Source organism: Oncorhynchus nerka, linkage group LG7 (genome assembly GCF_034236695.1).
Source record: "Oncorhynchus nerka isolate Pitt River linkage group LG7, Oner_Uvic_2.0, whole genome shotgun sequence".
Taxonomy (NCBI): Eukaryota; Metazoa; Chordata; class Actinopteri; order Salmoniformes; family Salmonidae; genus Oncorhynchus; species Oncorhynchus nerka.
The window spans coordinates 30809867-30833175 of NC_088402.1; the positions used below are offsets into that span (position 1 = coordinate 30809867).

A 23309-nucleotide genomic window follows, 5' to 3' on the forward strand; every position below is an offset into this window, starting at 1 on the left:
TTCCGGCCCCCCGACCATCTGCTTTAACAAAAATCAGAATCTGAATCTAGTTGCCTGCCCGTGCAATACAGTTTACATCCGCCCTGATCATTAATAGGGAATGTATCCCCCCCCCGCCCCCCCCCAGTTCAGGCCTCCGTATAAGTTCCTATGCTAATGAGACGAGCTGAGCCTCTGACTGCAGCACTGCAATTATATATAGATAAGCAGTATAATTACTTATTGGCCGAAGAGACACTTTCACATGGGGGGAAACTTTAAATGCTTCTAATTAATAATACATCTTTGTGTATATATGTCCCTGGCCACCTCCGACACAGGCCTCTGTAGCCAACTCTTAGAGCTTACAGGCAGGCTGTGGTGACACAGCTGAATGAATGAAAGGTGTCCACACAGAGACAGGTCTGGGCCTGAGGAGTCTGCTCTGACAGAGAGAGAGTATGTTGAAAAGGAAGAGACATGTAAATAGTGAGATGGAGAGAGACCGATAGAATGAGGCTGGGGGTAGACTTGATGACTTGTTCCTTGTTTTGTCCTGAGTGATGGGACTGACTCTGTGTAAGCAAAAATGTAATCAAATCAAATTGTATTGGTCACATACACATGGTTAGCAGATGTTAATGTGAGTGTAGCGAAATGCTTGTGCTTCTAGTTCTGACCATGCAGTAATATCTAACAAGTAATCTAACAATTTCACAACAAGTACCTTATGCACACAATTGTAAAGGAATTAATAAGAATATGTACATATAAATATATGGATGAGCGATGGCCGTGTGGCATAGGCAAGATGCGGTAGATGGTATAGAGTACAGCATACCATTGTTTAAAGTGACTAGTGATACATTTATTACATCCATTTTTTTATTATTAAAGTGGCTAGAGATTTGAGTCAGTATGTTGGCAGCAGCAACTCAATGTTAGTGATGGCTGTTTAAAAGTCTGATGGCCTTGAGGTAGAAGCTGTTTTCAGTCTCTCAGTCCCAGCTTTGATGCACCTGTACTGACCTCACCTTCTGGATGATAGCGGGGTGAACAGGCAGTGGCTCGGGTGGTTTTTGTCCTTGATGATCTTTTTGGCTTTCCTGCAACATCGGGTGGTGTAGGTATCCTGGAGGGCAGTTAGTTTGCCCTGGTGATGTGTTGTGCAGACCTCACCACCCTCTGGAGAGCCTTGCGGTTGTGAGCGGAGCAGTTGCCGTACCAGGCGGTGATACAGCCCGACAGGATGCTCTCGATTGAAAAGTTTGAGTGTTTTCAGTGACAAGCCAACATTCTTTAGCCTCCTGAGATTGAAGAGGCGCTGTTGCCCCTTCTTCACCACGCTATCGGTGTGGGTGGACCATTTCAGTTTGTCCGTGATGTGTACACCGAGGAACTTAACTTTCCAGCTTCTCCATTACTGTCCTGTTTATGTGGATAGGGGGGGTGCTCCCTCTGCTGTTTCCTGAAGTCCACGGTCATCTCCTTGGTTTTGTTGACGTTGAGTGTGAGGTTATTTTCCTGACACCACACTCCAGGGGCCCTTACCTCCTCCATGTAGGCCGTCTCGTCGTTGTTGGTAATCAAGCCTACCACTGCAGTGTCGTCTGCAAACTTGATGATTGAGTTGGATGCGTGCATGGCCACGCAGTCATGGGTGAACAGGCAGTACAGTAGAGGGCTGAGAACGCACCCTTGTGAGGCCCCAGTTTTGAGGATCAGCGGGGTGGATATGTTGTTTCCTACCCTCACCACCTGGGGGCGGCTCGTCAGAAAGTCCAGGACCCAGTTGCACAGGGCGGGGTTGAGACCCAGGGTCTTGAGCTTAATGACGAGTTTGGAGGGTACTCTGGTGTTAAATGCTGAGCTGTAATTGATGAACAGCATTCTTACATATGTATTCCTCTTGTCCAGATGAGTTTGGGCAGTGTACAGTGTGATTGTGATTGGTCGTCTGTGGACCTATTGGGGCGGTAAGCAAATTGGAGTGGGTCTAGGGTGACAGGTAGGGTGGAGATGATATGATCCTTGACTAGTCTCTCAAAGCAAGTGAGTGCTACAGGGCGATAGTCGTTTAGCTCAGTTACCTTAGCTTTCTTGGGAACAGGAACAATGGTGGCCCTCTTGAAGCATGTGGGAACAACAGACTGGGATAGGGATTGATTGAATATATCCGTAAACACACCAGCCAGCTGGTCTGCGCATGCTCTGAGGACGCAGCTAAGGATGCAGTCTGGGCCGGCACGTTTAAATGTTTTTCTCATGTTGGCTGCGGTGAAGGAGAGCCCACAGGTTTTGGTAGCAGGCCGTGTCAGTGGCACTGTATTGTCCTCAATGAAAGTAAAGAAGTTGTTTAGTTTGTCTGGGAACAAGACGTCGGTGTCCGCGATGGTGCTGGTTTTCTTCTTGTAATCTGTGATTGTCTGTAGACCCTGCCACATACGTCTCGTGTCTGAGCCGTTGAATTGCGACTCTACTTTGTCTCTATACTGACGCTTAGCTTGTTTGATTGCCTTGCGGAGGGAATAGCTACACTGTTTGTATTCGGTCATGTTTCCTTGCCATGATTAAAAGCAGTGGTTCACGCTCTCAGTTCTGTGCGAATGCTGCCATTAATCCACGGTTTCTGGTTGGGGAAGGTTTTAATCGTCATCGTGGGTACAGCATCACCGATGCACATGCTAATAAACTCTCTCACCGAATCAGCGTATAAATCAATGTTGTCTGAGGCTATCCGGAACATATCCCAGTCCACGTGATCGAAGAAATCTTGAAGTTTGGAATCAGAATGAGCACGTGCGTTTCCTCTTTTAGTTTCTGTCTATAGGCTGGGAGCAACAAAATGGATTCGTGGTCAGATTTGCCGTGGTAGGTCCACACAAAGATGTTTCAAAAGCTTTCTTTATGTTTACGTTTTCATTGCATCAGGATAGCATAGGGTTCCTGGGTCTTGTTCAAGGAAAATATGTTCCCTTCTCCCACACAGTGAGCTTGCGAATGATCCCATACCTATTTTTTCACCAATGTTTTAGCCTCATAATATACAGTAGGATCATTTCCAAACATGGAGTGTGGTAGCTTTTCAACTTCTCTAAAGCACCTGACAATAGCAGCCCCTGGGTGTCCAATTTGCATTTCTTCCTTCCCCCCCGTTTCGTGAGAAACAATACCATTTACTGGGAATTAATGGCCTGTTAGTTGAGTGAGTCACTCAATGTATGGCTGGATGAATCCCACTGGCTCAGTCCATCTCCTTCACTTTTGCGTGGTTGTACAGGTCTTCTCTATTGAGCCACAGTCAGTGCTTGACCCATGACCTGTGAGCTGCTGTGGATAAAGTACTGCATGAGACATGTAAATAGTGAGATGGAGAGAGACTGATAGATAGAATGATGAAATGAAGAAATTGTTGAAGGTTGAGAAAGGAAAAGAAAGATGCAGTAGGAATAGGGAGAAGATGATGAGAAGTGGGAAGATGAATTTAGGCAGTCTGTGAAAGAAGGGAGGAATGGAGGAGTGAGAATAGACAGATGAATCAGGAGAGAGGAGAATGAGAAACAAGGACGTGTCAGAGCTGCCTGGTGAGTGGATAGAGAAGAGCGAGAAGAGAGGGGAGAGAGAGAGAAGGGAGATGGGGGAAGAGAGCGAGGGAAAGAAGAGAAGAGAGGAACATTAGAAGAGAGAGGCACTGAGAACGGGCTCTCTGAGAAAAGAAAGGAGAGTGAAGCAGAAAAGAACAGCAGCAGAAATAATTGGGGTGTGTTGGTTGTCTGCGTGGTGACAGAGGAGATGTTCTGAGTGCTTCCTTCAGTAACACATGATGATAACAGGAATGATCTCATTCTGGGCTGCATGTTGTCACTGTGGGTTGGGGTGCCAGGTAGGCAGGCACAGTCAGAGACACAGTAACACCACCTCATTTGTAAAATATCTGCTTGACTCCCCACATTGAAACAACCCACAGCAAAACATCTCTTTCTCCTCCAAGAACAATAACACTAACAACACTAACAACACTAACAACACCTATCAAATGATCTCAGGTAGCGGAATCAAGTCTCATTTTCATCTATGTTCACAGTTTGTCATCAGAGACTACTCATTGTGAATCTATGGTTTGTGTTTTGTTCCTTGTTCCTAAATCTGTTTGAACAACAATACTCTTACTACTACAACAACAACAACACAGCATTGTGACCCTATTTGTCTGTGTTTTGTTCCCGGTCTCCCAGATCAGTTATCAGGGCATCGAGTCATCTGACCCAGGTATCAACGTACCAGGCCCTCGCCGTACCGTTTCCAAACTGAGGAACGAAACATACCACATGTTCTCTGGCCTACACCCCGGCACCACCTACCTGGTGTCTGTTAGAGCTCGCACCGCCAAGGGCTTCGGACAGACCGCCCTCACTGAGATCACCACCAACATCTCCGGTGAGGTTCTATGGAATAAGCAGTGACTGACGCCTCAGGGTTAGGGCTGGGGCTGAGAATGAAGCTGGGGGTAGACTAGAGGGGTTGCTGTGGGTTGTTTGACTTGATGACTTGTTCCTTGTTCTGTCCTGAGAGATGGGACTGACTCTGTGTAAGCAAAAATGTGGTAGGTCCCCAAAAATAAAGCTTACTTTATGTTTAGATTATTTTTCACCCTTTTTCACTGCATCAGGATAGCATTGGGTTCCTGGGTCTTGTTCAAATAAAATATGTTCCCTTCTCCCACACAGTGAGCTTGTGAATGATCCCATACCTATTTTTGCACTAATGTTCTATCCTCACAACCTGCGTCAGAGCAAGACCGGGAGGCCTGAACTTTGGCACACAAATAAATATTCAGTATGATCGTTTCCAAACACGGTGTGGGGTAGGTATTCTTTCAACTTTTCTAAAGCACCTGACAATAGCAGCCCCTGGGTGTCCGATTTGCATTTCTTCTTTCCCCCGTTTCGTGAGAAACAATACCATTTACTGGGAATTAATGGCCAGTTAGTTGAGTGAGTCACTCTAGAATCAAGATAAATCTATTGCACGAGGAGGCAAGTTAACGACCTGTGGCTTTTCCACCCCTTTAAATGTACAATCTGCAATAGTCACTGCTGTTCAATGACCATTTAAATGAATGAAGAGTTTGGTTGTAAAACAAATGACAGAATGTGGCATTAAAGTATGAAATAACATCATGGTGGAGCATGTATGGCTGGATGAATCCCACTGGCTCAGTCCATCTCCTTCACTTTTGCGTGGTTGTACAGGTCTTCTCTATTGAGCCACAGTCAGTGCTTGACCCATGACCTGTGAGCTGCTGTGGATAAAGTACAGCAACTGTCACCTCTGACCTGTCTCATCTCTCTCTCTCTAGCCTTTCCACTTAACTCTATTCATGTATTTCTCTAACATGCCCTCTTAAACCCACCACAATAAAGGAAAGTGTGCTTTCTTCAATGGTCTTAAACCTCGGTCCTTCATACATTTACAAAGGCTTGGTTTTCTATGCTGCGGTTGAAGGTATTGAATCCAGCCATACTACACACCTTCTCCAGTTTCTCCATACTGAGTTAGTACTAGCCATGAATGTGTATGTTACACTCTTACTCTGTCTAATATTTTTGGGTTTAACCTCAACTGAGTGTACAAAACATTAGGAACATCTTCCTAATATTGAGTTGCACCCCCATTCGTCGGGGAATGGACTCTTCAAGGTGCCGAAAGCGTTCCACAAGTGATGCTGGCCCATGTTGATTCCAATGCTTCCCACAGCTGTCTTTCGGTGGTGGGCCATTCTTGATACACACGGGAAACTGTTGAGCGCGAAACTCAGCAGCGTTGCAGTTCTTGACACACTCAAACCAGTCACGATCGTTGTAGTGAGGAGACCAAAGTGCAGCGTGATGCCAATATATCCTTTTAATTATAGATGAAAACAAACACGAAGTACACTAAACAAACAAACAAAATATCAAAACAAATGTGACCTCTATAAATACTGAGTGCAAACATGCAACATCACATAGACAATAACCCACGAAATACCCAAAGAAGATGGCTGCCTAAATATGCTTCCCAATCAGAGACCACGATAAACAGCTGCCTCTAATTGAGAACCAATCTAGGCAACCATAGACATACATAAACACCTAGATGGTAAAACAACCCCATAAACCTACAAACCCCTAGACAGTACAAAAACACATACATCACCCTAACCAAAATATATAAAGAAAACAAAGAATACTCAGGTCAGGGCGTGACAGTACCCCCCCACAAAGGTGCGGACTTCGGCCGCAAAAACCTCATGTAAAGGGGAGGGTCCGGGTGGGCCTCTTTCACGGCGGCGGCTCGGGTGCGGGACGTGGACCCCGCTCTACCGCAGTCTTGGCCCACTTAGGTGGCGCCTCAGGAGCGGGGACCCTCGCAGCGGGCCCCGGACTGAAGATCATCGTAGAGAGCGCTACTGGACGGAAAGGCGCCTCTGGACTGAGGAGCGACTCTGGCAGCTCCGGACAGGAGGGAGTCTCCGGCGGCTCCGGACAGGAGGGCGACTCCGGCATCGCAGGTGTGACAGGCGGCTCTGGCGGCTTCTGGCTGACTGACGGCTCTGGCGGCTCCTGGCTGGCTGACGGCTCTGGTGGCTCCTGGCTGACTGGCGACTCTGGAGGCTCCTGGCTGACGGGAGACTCTGGCGGCTCCTAGCCGACGGGAGACTCTGGCGGCTCAGGACAGACGGGAGACTCTGGCGGCCCAGGACAGACGGGAGACTCTGGCGGCTCAGGACAGACGGGAGACTCTGGCGGCTCAGGACAGACGGGAGACTCTGGCGGCTCAGGACAGACGGGAGACTCTGGCGGCTCAGGACAGACGGGAGACTCTGGCGGCTCAGGACAGATGGGAGACTCTGGCGGCTCAGGACAGACGGGAGACTCTGGTGGCTCAGGACAGGGGACACCATACGTAAGGCTGGTGCCATGTACGCCGGCCCGAGGAGACGCACTGGAGACCAGATGCGTAAAGCCGGCATCATGGCACCTGGCTCGATGTCCACTCTTGCCCGGCCGATACGAGGAGCTGGAATGTACCGCACCGGGCTATGCACACGCACTGGGGAGACTGTGCGCTCCACCGCATAACACAGTGCCTGCCCGGTCCCTCTCTCTCTCCGGTAAGCACGGGAAGTTGGCGCAGGTCTCCTACCTGGCTTCACCACACTCCCCAGAAATTTTTGGGGCTGCCTCTCGGGCTTCCAGCCACGCTGCCTTGCTGCCTCCTCATACCGGCACCTCTCTGCTTTCGCTGCCTCCAGCTCTGCTTTGGGGCGGCGATATTCCCCTGGCTGTGCCCAGGGTCCTTCACCGTCCAGAATCTCCTCCCAAGTCCATGAGTCCTGCATTCTTTGCCGCAGCTGCTGCTGGCCTTTACCACGCTGCTTGGTCCATTGTTGGAGGGTTATTCTGTCACGATCGTCGTAGTGAGGAGACCAAAGCGCAGCGTGATGTGAATACATCCTTTTAATGATAGATGAAAACAAACACGAAGTACACTAAACAAACAAACAAAATATCAAAACGAACGTGACCGCTATAAATACTGAGTGCAAACATGCAACATCACATAGACAATCACCCACGAAATACCCAAAGAAGATGTCTGCCTAAATATGGTTCCCAATAAGAGACAACGATAAACAGCTCCCTCTAATTGAGAACCAATCTAGGCAACCATAGACATACATAAACACCTAGATGGTAAACAACCCCATAAACCTACAAACCCCTAGACAGTACAAAAACACATTCATCACCCATGTCACACCCTGACCTAACCAAAATATATAAAGAAAACCAAGAATACTCAGATCAGGGCGTGACAAAACCGGTGCGCCTGACACCTACTACCATACCCCGTTCAAAGGCACTTACATTTTTTGTCTTCCCCATTCTCCCTTTGAATAGCACACATACACAATCCATGTCTCAATTGTCTCAAGGCTTAAAAATCCTTCTTTAACCTGTCTCCTCCTCTTCATCAACACTGATTGAAGTGGATTTAACAAGTGACATCAATAGGGGATCGTAGATTTCACCTGCATTCACTTGGGTTCCATGTAGAACCTTTTGTGGAAAGGGTTTTACATGGAACCCAAAAGGGTTCTACTTGGAACCAAAAAAACAGTTATCCTATGGGAACAGCCAAAGAACCCCTTTTCTTCTGACCCAAAATGGAAAAACAACACCAGGTAGACTCCGCGATATGAGTAATCAATTTCCACAACAGCTAAGAGCGTTGAAGCGGGAGGCAAAACTTCTCCGCTGTTTTGGCGCCCTGGCTACCACACTGGGAAGAGTGTGAAAGGAACCTGTGCACATGCGCATGACTGTGTGAGAGTGAAGTCTTGCATCCTTTCATTTCAGAGGCTGTTGGTTTAGCTGATTATTAATAATCTTTCTTTACTGTGAAAGCTCATGTTTTTTATTGGCTGGCTGCTCCTTTGCTAATTGTCTTTTAACGGTAAACAGAGACGGGAACACAATGTGTGTGTGTTCCCCATAGATGGGAGCTCACCAAGGTATGTTCCAGTCTGCAGTCCTGTTCAAGGGGGTGTGGCTGTGGGATGTATTGTAATTACAGGGGATTCTTATCGTCCCTGTGAATAATTATGGGAATGTCCTGCAGCTGTCTATGTGAATGAGTTTTATCCCACTTCCTGTGTTATATGTGATTGTTTCTTTTAACATCATTTTCTATCTCTTTCTCTCTCATGTTCTATCTCTCTCTTTCTCTCTCTTTCTCTCTCTTTGTTCCTCTCTCTTTCTCTCTCTTTGTTCCTCTCTCTTTCTCTCTCTTTGTTCCTCTCTTTCTCTCTTTGTTCCTCTCTCTCTCTTTCTTTCTCTCACTCACTCACTCACTCACTCACTCACTCACTCACTCACTCACTCACTCACTCACTCACTCACTCACTCACTCACTCACTCACTCACTCACTCACTCACTCACACACACACACACACACACACACACACACACACACACACACACACACACACACACACACACACACACACACACACACACACACACACACACACACACACACACACACACACACACTATATCCTGCTCTACCTCTTTATCTCCTCTCTCTCCCTTCCTCCTCTCTCAGCCCCAGTGTTTGACTATGAGGATGTCCCAGCCCCACTCAGTGAGTCAGAGAGCACCATCACGGTGCTGTTGAGACCAGCGCTGGGCAGAGGAGCACCAGTCAGGTACAGTCACATTACTAATCACAGTAATAGGCCTCACACAACGGTCACTCATGTCTACCACTTGATAAATATATTCACTTGTATAACAAGAATGTTTTGAATAAATGTCATTGCTATTTGATTTGTGTTTCTTATTTTATTCCACCTTTTATTTAAATCAGGAAGTGTCTTTGAGAACTTTTTTTACAAGGGTGACCTTAAAGGGACAATCCGTAGTTGAAACAACAATAAAGTATTCTCCCCACCACTGTTTCGTTATAAAGCTGAGAGATGGGCCTGGCACTCTCACATTCATAGACCGAGCTATGGATGCAAGGACTGACCATCCATGATATCAAAATTAAAGTCTTAACCATGTTTTGAGGCTATAGAGTGTTACTTTGTTTACAAACATTGGAGTAAAACAACATTATATTTTGGGTTCTGATGGGGTACAACAGTTGAACAAAGCTCATTGAGGCATTTTTAAGTTGGATTCTTTAAGAATCTATATAACTAAGTCCAAAAATGGATGTAGCTAATGCAGATTTCCCCTTTAAGAGGGCCATTTGTTTCCAGCGTAGTAATCACCTACCAGTCTGTTGTCATCCCTCTCCCCGCAGTGCGTACCAGGTGGTGGTAGTAGAAGAAGACGGTTCCAGGCGGGTCAGGAGGAGCAGGAGGAGGAGGAGGGAGCTGGGTAGCGGGTCAGACTGTTTCCCTGTGCCAGCGTCTCAGGTGGAGGCTCAGTCTAAGTCCCACTACTACACAGCTGAGCTTCCCCCCTCCAGTCTCCCTGAGGCCACTCCGTTCACCGTAGGGGACAACCACACCTATAACGGCTACTGGAACACTCCCCTGGACCCCTCCAAGAACTACCTGGTCTTCTTCCAGGCTATAAGCAACTTCAGAGGGGTGAGTTTATTGACCTGTCAATAAAGTCTGAGTCAAGTCTGGAGACTTTGTCAAACATGCCATAGGAGTAAGCAAGACAGCACGGACAGATCAGGGGACCAGGCTAAACTACAGTCCTTTGGGACAAATCAAGTGTTATTGAATTGAGAAGGTCAAACTGTAGCTGTAGGAGAGAAGTACTTCAGCTCTGAAACTCAGGCTGTTCTGGACTCTCTCTCTGTCTCTTTCTTTCTTTCTTTCTTTCTTTCTTTCTTTCTTTCTTTCTTTCTTTCTTTCTTTCTTTCTTTCTCTGTCCCCTCTGAGCCTGCTTCCTAGAGGAAACTGAAATGAGACTTAAGGTAGATAAAAAGAGGAAGTAGTGGGCCAGGTGCTGTTTCAATCATAAAGCCCATATGGAGCTAAATGACTACAGTCTGGTCTGCCTGGCTTCAGCCTCTCAGAGAGAGTTGGATATCATGCATCATATATACAGTATGACCATATGACTCTGGTAGCTGCATATTTATTTAAAAAGTGTTTAGTAAAAGGTGTGCGCCAAGGCGGTTTGGAAACTGCGTCTTCAGTCATTGTACTGCAATCGCCTGGGTCAAAATGCATCAGAGAGAGTCCCAGGGCAGAACCGGTCAAACACGTGCTTCCTACCTGGTTGCTAGGATTCAGTAGGGGAAAAGCACCACAGGTTAGAAGTTTCCATAGGTTGTAATGCTGGAATGACTAACTTCCCTTGGCTGTAATGTCAAGGACTTATCCTCAGTGTGTGTCTGTCTTCTGAATCACACTCTGACTCAATCTCTTGTCTGTCTCAACTATCGATCATTAAAACTAATACTGAACCCTTTGACGTCAGTGGCTTGCAGTTCTAATGACTCCTCCGTCCTCCCTTAATACCCAATTAAATGTTTTTTTTTGGTGTGTGTGTGTGTGTGTGTGTGTGTGTGTGTGTGTGTGTGTCATTATGACTGTGTTATTATAGTTGTACGTTTACCTACCTCTTAGAGCACTCTTAGCCACCGTTCTATTCCATCCTGACAAAGCAGCTCATAAGATTGGAATATTCTAATTCATGTATATTAGTGTTTCTCTGTCTGCCCTGCGAGCAATTTTATCTCAATCTGTTTCTAAAACTTCTCTATTCAAATCAGCCTGGACTTGCGGTGTGTGTGTGTGTGTGTGTGTGTATATATATATATATATATATATATATATATATATATATATATTTGCTGGCTCTGCAAAAAGGGGGAACCAAATCATTTTTTGACAATTATTCAGGATAATTAGCTGTAGATTTCCAGAACCATGGCTCTGAGAGCTGCTGCTGCCACTGAATGGAACTGTAATTGCTTTGACGGATGTCTTTACTGGAGCTTGAAATACAGCAAGATTGGTGCAATCAGTTCTTTATAAAACACAGAAGTGCTCAGACACATACCCACACACACATCACACACACATCACAAACACACTCCTACAGACACTGAGACACTTGCTATATAAAACAAGCAGACGGGCATCGAGGCATTCAGTTACTGTTTGATTGAATGTTAGAATGGGCAAAGAGTGAGCTAAGCGACTTTGAGCGTGGTATGATCACAGGTGCCAGGCCCGCCGGTTCCAGTATGTCAGAAACGCACGACAGTAGTGTTAACAGAGAATGGGCCGACAAACAATAAACATCCAGACAGCGGCAGTCCTGTGAGCGAAAACGTTGACGAGAGGTCGAAGGAGAATTTATTTATTTATTTATTTATACTTTATTTAACCAGGTAGGCTAGTTGAGAACAAGTTCTCATTTACAACTCCGAACTGGCCAAGATAAACCAAAGCAGCGCAACACAAACAACAGCACAGAGTTACACATGGAATAAACAAACATACGGTCAATAATACAATAGAAAAAGTCTGTGTGCAAATGAGGTAGGATAAGGGAGGTAAAGCAATAAATAGGTCATAGTGGCGAAATAATTACAATATAGCAATGAAACACTTGAGTGATTGATGTGCAGAAGATGAGTGTGCAAGTAGAGATACTGGGATGCAAAGGAGCAAAATAAATAAAATTAGAGTATGGAGATGAGGTAGTTGGATGGGCTATTTACAGATGGGCTATTTACAGGTGCAGTGATCTGTGAGCTGCTCTGACAGCTGGTGCTTAAAATTAGTGAGGGAGATATGAGTCTCCAGCTTCAGTGATTTTTGCAGTTCGTTCCAGTCATTGGCATTAGAGAACTGGAAGGAGAGGAAATGAGGAATTGGCTTTGGGTGACCAGTGAAATATACCTGCTGGAGCGCGTGCTACGGGTGGGTGCTGCTATGGTGACCAGTGAGCTGAGATAAGGTGGGTCTTCTCCAAGCAAAGTCTTATAGGTGACCTGGAGCAAGTGGGTTTGGCGACGAATATGAAGCGAGGGCCAGCCAATGAGAGCATACAGGTCGCAGTGGTGGGTAGTATATGGGGCTTTGGTGACAAAACAGATGGCACTGTGATAGACTGCATCCAATTTGCTGAGTTTTGGAGGCTATTTTGTAAATGACATCGGCGAAGTCTAGGATCGGTAGGATAGTCAGTTTTACAAGGGTATGTTTGGCAGCATGAGTGAAGGATGCTTTCTTGCGAAACAGGAAGCCGATTCTAGATTACATTTTTGATTGGAGATGCTTAAAACCTCTTAAGCCCACCCGACACGCATGCGTCCCATCTAGCCATCTGGAAATGCAAATGCGCTACGCTAAATGCTAATAGCACTCGTTAAAACTCAAACGTTCATTAAAACACATATGCAGGGTACTGAATTAAAGCTACACTCATTGTGAATCTAGCCAACAAGTCAGATTTTTAAAATGCTTTTCGGCGAAAGCATGAGAAGCTATTATCTGATAGCATGCAACACCCCGAAATACCTGAAGGGGACGTAAACAAAATAATTAGCATAGCCGGCGCTACACAAAACGAAGAAATAAAATATAAAACATTCATTACCTTTGACGAGCTTCTTTGTTGGCACTCCTATATGTCCCATAAACATCACTATTGGGTCTTTTTTTCGATTAAATCGGTCCATATATACCCAAAATATCGATCTATGAAAAGTGTGTGATCCAGAAAAAAACAGCGTTTTAAAACGCAACGTCATTTTTTTTAATTAAAAAAGTTGACGATAAACTTTCACAAAACACTTCGAAATACTTTTGTAATCCAACTTTAGGTATTAGTAAACATTAATAATCTATCAAATTGATCACGGGGCGATATGTATTCAATAGCTCCACGTCTTCAAATCATGGTCGGAAATCTCTCTTCCAAAACATCCTGTCGGAGACCGGAAGGAATGGGGTCTCTCTTACTCGTTTGACCAAGAAACAACCCCCAGGAAATTGACAAGACTGGCGACATCGTGTGGAATCTGTAGGACTTGCAATCCCGGCCCCATCTAATTTGCTGTCCCATAGACAATACATGCAAGCGGCGCATTGATATTTTTTCCAGTTTTTGGTGATCAGTTTTCCTTGCGGTTTTCGACGAAACACACGTTCTGTTATAGTCACAGCCGTGATTTAACCAGTTTTAGAAACGCCAGAGTGTTTTCTATCCACACATACTAATCATATGCATATACTATATTCCTGGCATGAGTAGCAGGACGCTGAAATGTTGCGCGATTTTTAACAGAATGTTCGAAAAAGTAAGCCCTAAGCAACTAGTTGCTCCTACCCTCTACTTTTTTGAACATTTTGTTAAAAATCGCGCAACATTTCAGCGCCCTGCTACTCATGCCAGGAATATAGTACGTTCATATGGTTAGAATGTGTGTATAGGAAACCCTCGGACGTTTTTAAAACTGGTTAAATCACGACTGTGGCTATTACATAACGTGCGTTACATCGGAAAGCGCAGGAAAACCTGAACACAGAAAATGGAAATAAATATCCTTGCGCCACTTCCAGCAATTGTTAACAGTGAGCCGAATTAGATAAGACCGAGCATTCAACTCCCACAGCATCCCCATGTAGTCGAGTATCTTGTGAATTTAATCCTCTTTGATTCTTGGTTGAACCGAAAGAGGGGCACGACGTACCTCCGGTCTCCGCCCAGATCATTCCGGAAGAGCTCTCTCCTGAAATTTTTTCCAAGACGACAGCTAATGATATGTACATCGCCTACGGATGATTTTTATCGCTTATTAACGTTTACTAATACCTAAAGTAGCATTACAAACGTATTTCAAGTGTTTTGTGAAAGTTTATCGTCTACTTTTTGAATTTTAAAAAATGACGTTACGTTGTGAAATCGCTGTTTTTTTCGTTTATCACACAGTCTACATATAACGATATCTTGGCTTTATATGGCCCGATTTAATCGAAATAAAGACCCAATAGTGTTTATGGGACATCTAGGAGTGCCAACAAAGAAGATGGTGAAAGGTAATGACTGTTTTCTATTTTATTGTGCGGTTTGTGTAACGCCGAAATGCTAATTATTTTGTTTACGTCCCCTGCTGTGCTTTTCTGTTGTAGTGTATTGGTGCATGCTATCAGATAATAGCTTCTCATGCTGTCGCCGAAAAGCATTTTAAAAATCTGACTTGTTGCCTGGATTCACAACGAGTGTAGCTTTAATTTGATACCCTGCATGTGTATTTTAATGAACTTTTGAGTTTTAACTAATACTATTAGCATTTAGCGTAGCGCATTTGCATTTCCAGAGCTCTAGTTGGGACGCAAGCGTCCCAGGTAGAGGTAAGAGGTTAAGTGGTTTTAACTTCTTGGCACACCCACCCCGTTAGCGGGATCATTTTCGTCAACATCCGCTGAATTGCAGAGCGCCAAATTCAAATTAATTTACTAAATATATTTAATTTTCATGAAATCACAAGTGCAATATAGCAAAACACAGCTTAGCTTGTTGTTAATCCACCTGGTGTGTCAGATTTCCAAGCGTTTATGTTAGGACATCTCTCTCAGCAGACAAAACATTACAAACAGCTAGCAGCAAAGTAGATTGGTCACGAAAGTCAGAAAAGCAATAAAAGGAATCGCTTGCCTTTGATGATCTTTCGATGTTTGCACTCATGAGACTCCCAGTTACACAATAAATGTTCCTTTTGTTCCATAAAGATTATTTTTAAATCCAAAAACCTACATTTGGTTGGAGCGTTATGTTCAGAAATCCAAAGGCTCCAGCGGTCACGACGGGGCAGACGAAAATTCCAAATAGTATCCGTAAAGTTCGTAGAAACATGTCAAATGTTTTTTTAAATCAATTCTCAGGTTGTTTTTACAATACATAATCGATAATATTTCAACCGGAGCGTAGCTTTTTCAATAGGAGTGAGAGAGAAAATGTCTGCTCCAAACTGCAAGGGCATGCAAAACTCTGCTGGCGCCTTCCACTGACGCGATGTGATGGTTCTCGCTCGTTTTTCAGAATAAAAGCCTGAAATTATGTCTAAAGACTGGTCACACCATGTGGAAGCCATAGGAAAAGGAATCTGGTTGATTTCCCTTTAAATGTAGGGAAGGCATGCAATGGAAAATGGAGCTTTCAAAATAGAAGGCACTTCCTCTTTGGATTTTCCTCAGGTTTTCGCCTGCAATATCAGTACTGTTATACTCACAGACAATATTTTTGACAGTTTTGGAAACTTTAGAGTGTTTTCTATCCTAATCTGCCAATTATATGCATATTCTAGTTTCTGGGCCTGAGAAATAGGCAGTTTTATTTGGGTATGTTTTTCATCCAAACATCAAATACTGCCCCCTACACTCAACAGGTTAAAGTGAGTCTGGAAGGAGAGTTTACAGTTGAACCAGATACCTAGGTATTTGTTGTTGTCCACATATTCTAAGTCAGAACTGTCCAGAGTAGTGATGCTGGACAGGCGGGCAGGTGCGGGCAGCGATTGGTTGAAGAGCATGCATTTAGTTTTACTTGCAGTTAAGAGCAGTTGGAGGCAACGGAAGGAGAGTTGTATGGCATTGAAGCTCTTCTGGAGGTTAGTTAACACAGTGTCCAAAGAGGGGCCAGAAGTATACAGAATGGTGTCGTCTGCGTAGAGGGTGATCAGAGAATCACCAGCAGCAAGAGCGACATCATTGATGTATACAGAGAAGAGAGTCGGCCCGAGGATTGAAACCTGTGGCACCCCCAGGACTGCCAGAGGACCGGACAACATGCCCTCCGATTTGACACACTGAACTCTTTCAGAGAAGTAGTTGGTGAACCAGGCGAAGCAGTCATTTGAGAAACCAACGCTGTTGAGTCTGCCGATAAGAATGTGGTGATTGACAGAGTCGAAAGCCTTGGCCAGGTCGATGAATACAGCTGCACAGTATTGTCTCTTATCGATGGCGGTTGTGATATCGTTTAGGACCTTGAGCGTGGCTGAGGTGCACCCATGACCAGCTCGAAAACCAGATTGCATAGCAGAAAAGGTACGGTGGGATTCGAAATGGTCGGTGATCTGTTTGTTAACTTGGATTTCGAAAACATTAGAAAGGCAGGGTAGGATAGATATAGGTCTGTAGCAGTTTGGGTCTAGAGTGTCAGCTTTCCAATCTTTGGGAATCTCAGACGATACGAAAGAGAGGTAGAACAGGCTAGTAATAGGGGTTGCAACAATTTTGGCGGATAATTTTAGAAAGAGAGGGTCCAGATTGTCTAGCCCGGCTGATTTGTAGGGGTCCAGATTTTGCAGCTCTTGCAGAACATTAGCTACCTGGATTTGGGTGAAGGAGAAATGGTGAGGCTTGGATAAGTTGCTGTGGGGGGTGCAGGGCTGTTTACTGGGGTAGGGGTAGCCAGGTGGAAAACATGGCCAGCCGTAGAAAAATGCTTATTGAAATTCTAAATAATCATGGATTTATCGGTGTGTGCAAGAATGTGCAAGCCAGCAGGCGGGCTACAAACAGGCAAATAACGGCACAGTACAACAGTGGTGTGCAGAAAGGCATCTCTGAATGCACAACGCAGAGCACCAAAGCAGGTTCCACTCCTATCAGCTACAAACAAGAAGAAGCGGCTCCAGTGGGCATGCCATCACCAATACTGGACAATTGAGGAGCGGAAAACCATTGCCTGGTCCGACGATTCCCGGTTCCTGTTGCGTCATGCTGACGGCAGAGTCAGGATTTGGCCAAGCAGCATGAGTCCATGGCCCCATCCTGCCTGGTGTCAACGGTTCAGGCTGGTGGTGTACTGGTGTGAGGACGTTTTCCTTTGCACATTGATATTATTTTAGCAACATGCCCCAGAGAATTCAGTATGTTCTGGAGGCAAAGGGGGGTTCGACCCGGTACTAGATGGGTGTACCGAATAAACTGGCCACGGAGTGTATATAATCTGTCAGTGTCTTTTGCTGTGTCCGTCACACATATTTCGACAGAATTTCCAGACCAACCTTGCAAACAACTACTTAATAGTTTTGATACAAATCTTTTGACCCTTTTCCCAATTCTCTATTGATGCAATATTAAAGATATTAAACAGCGTAGTCAGCTGCCGCTTCTTGAAATGCTTCTGTCCACTATCGGATCTGCTGGTTAATTTCCTGTCAATGTAGTTATCAACCGTAATCATCTTCTGCTACCAGCTACCTGTCACTCAACCTGTGATATCGGCTAGAAATATTGGCATCATATCTGAGGATCATTCTATAAATAACATCAGAACATAGCAGGCAGGGAGGTGTCATCAGCAGTCAGTAGGATACTATGGCTAACTCCAACATTCTATTTTGACCAGGGTCATAAGCAGAGTACTATGTATGGAATTGGGTGCCATTTTGGATCCACTCTGTTTTAATGCCAAAAGGGGCTGTCTCAGAGTCAGGTCAACCTTGACAGAGGACAAGATGACACATGATATATCAGCAGGTGGGGCTGTAATAACCTGTGAATTGTGGGTAAATACAACTGACTAAGAGGTGGGTGGATACAGATCCAACCAGAACAGGTTTTCAATTAAAAAAAGGCAATTTCGCAGGCGCTGAGGTGAAAGGGTTCTGACTCCAATATCAGAGCTCCGATTAGATTAGCATAATTGCCCCCCTTGTATAAAACCTGATTTAGCATGTGCTAATCTTAATTTGACAATGTGTCTCTGGTATCGCTGTGATGGGCTAGCTAGGTGGAGGGTTAGGAGGGGGGCTTGTGTGTAATGGGTTGGGTGGGCCAGGGGTCCGGATGTTGTTGATGAGAACAGAGGACAGGTCACTCACAATCACATTTAAAATTAGATGTCATCTGCTTTCTTCCCTGACTGAGTTTTTTAATTAGCTAGTTTGCACTTTACCACACAGAGGTGGACTCGGTGACTAAGACACACACAGATACACACACGCTCTGACACCTGTACTATGCTTATAAAATAGGTGTTTGATGTGTTTTATTTTTGCTTGTGGTTATCCCATGCTAATGAACCTCCCATTCTTGTTTCAGGAGACGAGAATGAACTGCATCCGGATTGCCCGTAAAGGTACATTCAGATCGTTCCCTTCTATCTTCATCATTGAGAGGCTTTGAGAAATAGACTACATAAGAATGCTTTCTGGCAAAGCAGTGTTTACATGTTCTGTGCTTCATGATGTTTCACAGACACACTGATGCGTTTTGAAAGATGAAGCTGAGAGAGAGCGAGAAAGAGAGGGGAGAGAGCGAGAGTGGGGGGAGAGGGTGAGAGAGAGGGGGGGACCCTGTAGAAATTAGATTCCTTCTTCTCCCTTCTTTCTCTCTTCCTGCATTCTTTCTGTTATTTGATGCATCCTGGCATCAAGAGCACACTAGAGAAGGAAGCCCTGTAGAAATTGGATTCCTTCCTCTCCCTACTCTCTCTCTCTCTCTCTCTCCCTGCACACTGCTATTTGAAGCGTCCTGACATCAAAGAGTCTCTCTTCGCCATTGTCTGCTGGCACTACACCCCATCAGGACAGAGGATCTGTGTGTGTGTTCAGAGGCTGGTTCTACGAAGCATATTTATAATACCCTTAATTTGGTACGTGGCGGTGACAAGGTGGCATGGTGGAGGGAGGAAGGGAGAAAGGAGAGATTGGTGCTGTTCCAGTTTCTGTGGTGGTGGGAAAGAGAGGTTCAGGAGGCAGGGTACTCTGGCATTCTTTATTTTTCACACACACACACACACACACACACACACACACACACACACACACACACACACACACACACACACACACACACACACACACACACACACACACACACACACACTCTCATTCTGTCTTTGCTTGTCTTATTGTCTGTCTGTCCGCCTCAAGCTTCTTCTCTCGCTCTCTCATTATACAACCTTTCTTTATCTCTCTCTAACACGCCCACACACATGCACACATATAACATGTTCCTCTCACACATTTATTTTCCCCTCTCTCTTTCACTCCCCCGTCTCCCTCTTTCACCCCCCTCTCTCTCTCTTTCACTCCCCCTCTCTCTCTTTCTCTTTCACTCCCCCTCTCTCCCTCTCCCTTTCACTCCCGCTCTCTCCCTCTCCCTTTCACTCCCCCTCTCTCCCTCTCCCTTTCACTCCCCCTCTCTCCCTCTCTTTTTCACTCTCTCTCTGTGACTGCGTAATGAAAGGATAGAGCTCATGTCAAGTGTGAAGCAGGGAGACCGATGGGGAAAGAGACGGGCCGCTTAAGGCAAAACCGTCACAATTATTGACATGTTGAGGAAGTGTATGCTGGCGACGGCGTCTCAAAATGGACAAACAGTACTATTGCTGCTTTTTTTTCTAGTTTTTGAAGCAAAGGCCATTGAAGGGAGTACGCAAGCACACTCGTTCGTTTCAGCTAGCCAAGGAGGCTAGGCGCCAGCCAAATTGATGCATGCTGATGTCTTTAGAAGACTAGTGTCACACCTCAGGTGTTCCGGGCTGACAACAGCACAATATCTGATTAATGACATACTAACACTGGCAGATGAAGATAAAATGTATGTCCTGTCCGTCCCACCACCTTTCGTTCCTCCTCCCACCATCCTAATCTTTTTTCTCACACACTTTCTCTCATATATTCTCTCTCCTCTTACTCTCTCTGTCTCTCCCTCCACCTTTCCTCCATGCAGAAAGATTTAGTGGTGTAAACTTTTGCATGGCAACGTGCTTCCTACAGCAGGAGTCAATAAGAACACAGTGATTCACACACACATTAGTAAAGGGGACTTGGAGGCTGGAGAGAGAGCCAGCTAGCTAGCAGAGCTACAATCATCTGCAATCCAGATTTCAGCAGGCCACACTCTGTTTTCCTGAACAGGCTTCTAAGGCTCAGGCAAAATTACCCACCATGCCGACAAAATATTATGCCTTAGTGGGAGGGAGAGAAGAAAACATGGATGCTATTCAAATTGGTTGTGCTGTAGCTAACTGGTAGAAAGGGATTGAGACAGAGTGAGCAAAACAGAGAGAGAGAGAGAGAGAGAGAGAGAGAGAGAGAGATGGCAAACAAGAGAGAGATGGCAAAAGAGAGATTTTTTAAATGGTAAGTGAGCTGACGGAGAAAGGACCACATCCAGCTGAAAGGATAGAAGGACGGATGGTGAAAATAGGTAGATAATTGGTTTTGGCTTCGTGCCTCCAGTGATAGACCATTTCATTCACTTTCCTTTTTGTTTACCCATCAGAGAGAAGACTTTTAATTAAGCGTATGCTCGCAGGTGTACAGGATTATAATTCTCAACCAATTCTGTCTCTAGTCGGTCAATAAACATTTCTGGAAAATGACACCACGGAAGCTCTAAATTCACCATGAGAGAGATGTCATGCTGTCATAGCTCTGATGGAAATGTAGAGACACAATGAACACTGTGAGACTATGACATAGTGGGGCAAAAAAGTATTTAGTCAGCCACCAATTGTGCAAGTTCTCCCACTTAAAAAGGTGAGAGAGGCCTGTAATTTTAACCATAGGTACACTTCAACTATGACAGACAAAATGAGAAAAAAAATCAAGAAAATCACATTGTAGGATTTTTTATGAATTTATTTGCAAATTACGGTGGAAAATAAGTATTTGGTTAATAACAAAAGTTTATCTCAATACTTTGTTATATACCCTTTGTTGGCAATGACAGAGTTCAAACGTTTTCTGTAAGTCTTCACAAGGTTTTCACACACTGTTGCTGGTATTTTGGCCCATTCCTCCATGCAGATCTCCTCTAGAGCAGTGATGTTTTGGGGCTGTTGCTGGGCAACACAGACTTTCAACTCCCTCCAAAGATTTTCTATGGGGTTGAGACCTGGAGATTGGCTAGGCCACTACAGGACCTTGAAATGCTTCTTAAGAAACCACTCCTTCGTTGCCCGGGCGGTGTGTTTGGGATCATTGTCATGCTGAAAGACCCAGCCACGTTTCATCTTCAATGCCCTTGCTGATGGAAGGAGGTTTTCACTCAAAATCTCACGATACATGGCCACATTCATTCTTTCCTTTACACGGATCAGTTGTCCTGGTCCCTTTGCAGAAAAACAGCCCCAAAGCATGATGTTTCCACCCCCATGCTTCACAGTAGGTATGGTGTTCTTTGGATGCAACTCAGCATTCTTTGTCCTCCAAACACGACGAGTTGAGTTTTTACCAAAAAGTTATATTTTGGTTTCATCTGACCATATGACATTCTCCCAATCTTCTTCTGGATCATCCAAATGCTCTCTAGCAAACTTCAGACGGGCCTGGACATGTACTGGCTTAAGCAGGGGGACACGTCTGGCACTGCAGGATTTGAGTCCCTGGCGGCGTAGTGTGTTAATGATGGTAGGCTTTGTTACTTTGGTCCCAGCTCTCTGCAGGTCATTCACTAGGTCCCCCCGTGTGGTTCTGGGATCTTGTGATCATTTTGACCCCACGGGGTGAGATCTTGAGTGGAGCCCCAGATCGAGGGAGATTATCAGTGGTCTTGTATGTCTTCCATTTCCTAATAATTACTCCCACAGTTGATTTCTTCAAACCAAGCTGCTTACCTATTGCAGATTCAGTCTTCCCAGCCTGGTGCAGGTCTACAATTTTGTTTCTGGTGTCCTTTGACAGCTCTTTGGTCTTGGACATAGTGGAGTTTGGAGTGTGACTGTTTGAGGTTGTGGACAGGTGTCTTTTATACTGATAACAAGTTCAAACAGGTGCCATTAATACAGGTAACGAGTGGAGGACAGAGGAGCCTCTTAAAGAAGATATTACAGTCTGTGAGAGCCAGAAATCTTGCTTGTTTTTAGGTGACCAAATACTTATTTTCCACCATAATTTGAAAATAAATTCATAAAAAATCCTACAATGTGATTTTCTGGATTTTTTTTCTCATTTTGTCTGTCATAGTTGAAGTGTACCTATGATGAAAATTACAGGCTTCTCTCATCTTTTTAAGTGGGAGAACTTGCACAATTGGTGGCTGACTAAATACTTTTTTTGCCCCACAGTATGTGCATAGAAAATGGTTGACTCAATTAACTTCCAGCTAGCTATTAGCTGAGGTAATTGGTGTGTTTTCTAAACACATGTAGGCCAAGTGTGTCCAGCTTTCCACCCTGGCTGTATCAACTGTCGCTGGTTAGTTAGCTGCTTAAAATCTTCCTCCTTATCCAAGCCTGTTACCTATTATGGAACACAGTCAGGGACAAAGGCAGAGCTGCGCTTCACTACCATGCATTACCTCTTCATCTCTCTCTCTCTCTCTCGCTCCCTCGCTCCCTTCCCTCCCTCCATATCCCCACCCCCCCTTCCTCCCTCCCTAATGTCTCTCCTTTGTAGATGCCTGTAAGGACCATAAAAGGGGTCTGTTCAGCTGGCTTTAGTTCAGCAGGCTAACACAGTGTTGTCTCTCCCCTGTAGGTGCCTGTAAGGACCATAAGAGGACCCTGGAGGTGTCCCAACATGCAGAGGACATGGGTCTGATCTTGGGGGCCTGTGCTGGGGGAATGGTGGTCCTTATTCTGCTGCTGGGGGCCATCGTCATCGTCGTCAAGAAGGGGTAAGTGGAGGGGTATGGGTGAGTGGAGGGGTGTGTGTGTGTGTGTGTGTGTGTGTGTGTGTGTGTGTGTGTGTGTGTGTAACGGTGATTCTGATCATGAGGTCGTCCAGAGAGCTGCCTGTGACTAAATGCATCCTATTAGGGAAGTAATTTCTCTATCACCTCTTGGCAGGCTTAGTCCAACTCCATTCAATTAGGAGTTAGGCAGGTAATGGG

At 45.1% G+C, this 23309-nt stretch overlaps 1 protein-coding gene across 9 annotated transcripts in view; it reads left to right on the forward strand.

The window, feature by feature from the left end:
* The window catches only part of LOC115132127 (receptor-type tyrosine-protein phosphatase U-like), a 310999-nt gene that overhangs the window by 227761 nt on the left and 59929 nt on the right, over positions 1-23309 (forward strand). For all 9 annotated transcript variants that reach the window (XM_065020406.1, XM_065020409.1, XM_065020410.1 and 6 more), the window contains exons 11-15: positions 4215-4416; positions 9134-9236; positions 9839-10130; positions 18567-18603; positions 22955-23093. In XM_065020406.1, coding sequence (XP_064876478.1) covers positions 4215-4416; positions 9134-9236; positions 9839-10130; positions 18567-18603; positions 22955-23093 — 773 coding nt within the window. The remainder of the gene's footprint in view (positions 1-4214; positions 4417-9133; positions 9237-9838; positions 10131-18566; positions 18604-22954; positions 23094-23309) is intronic.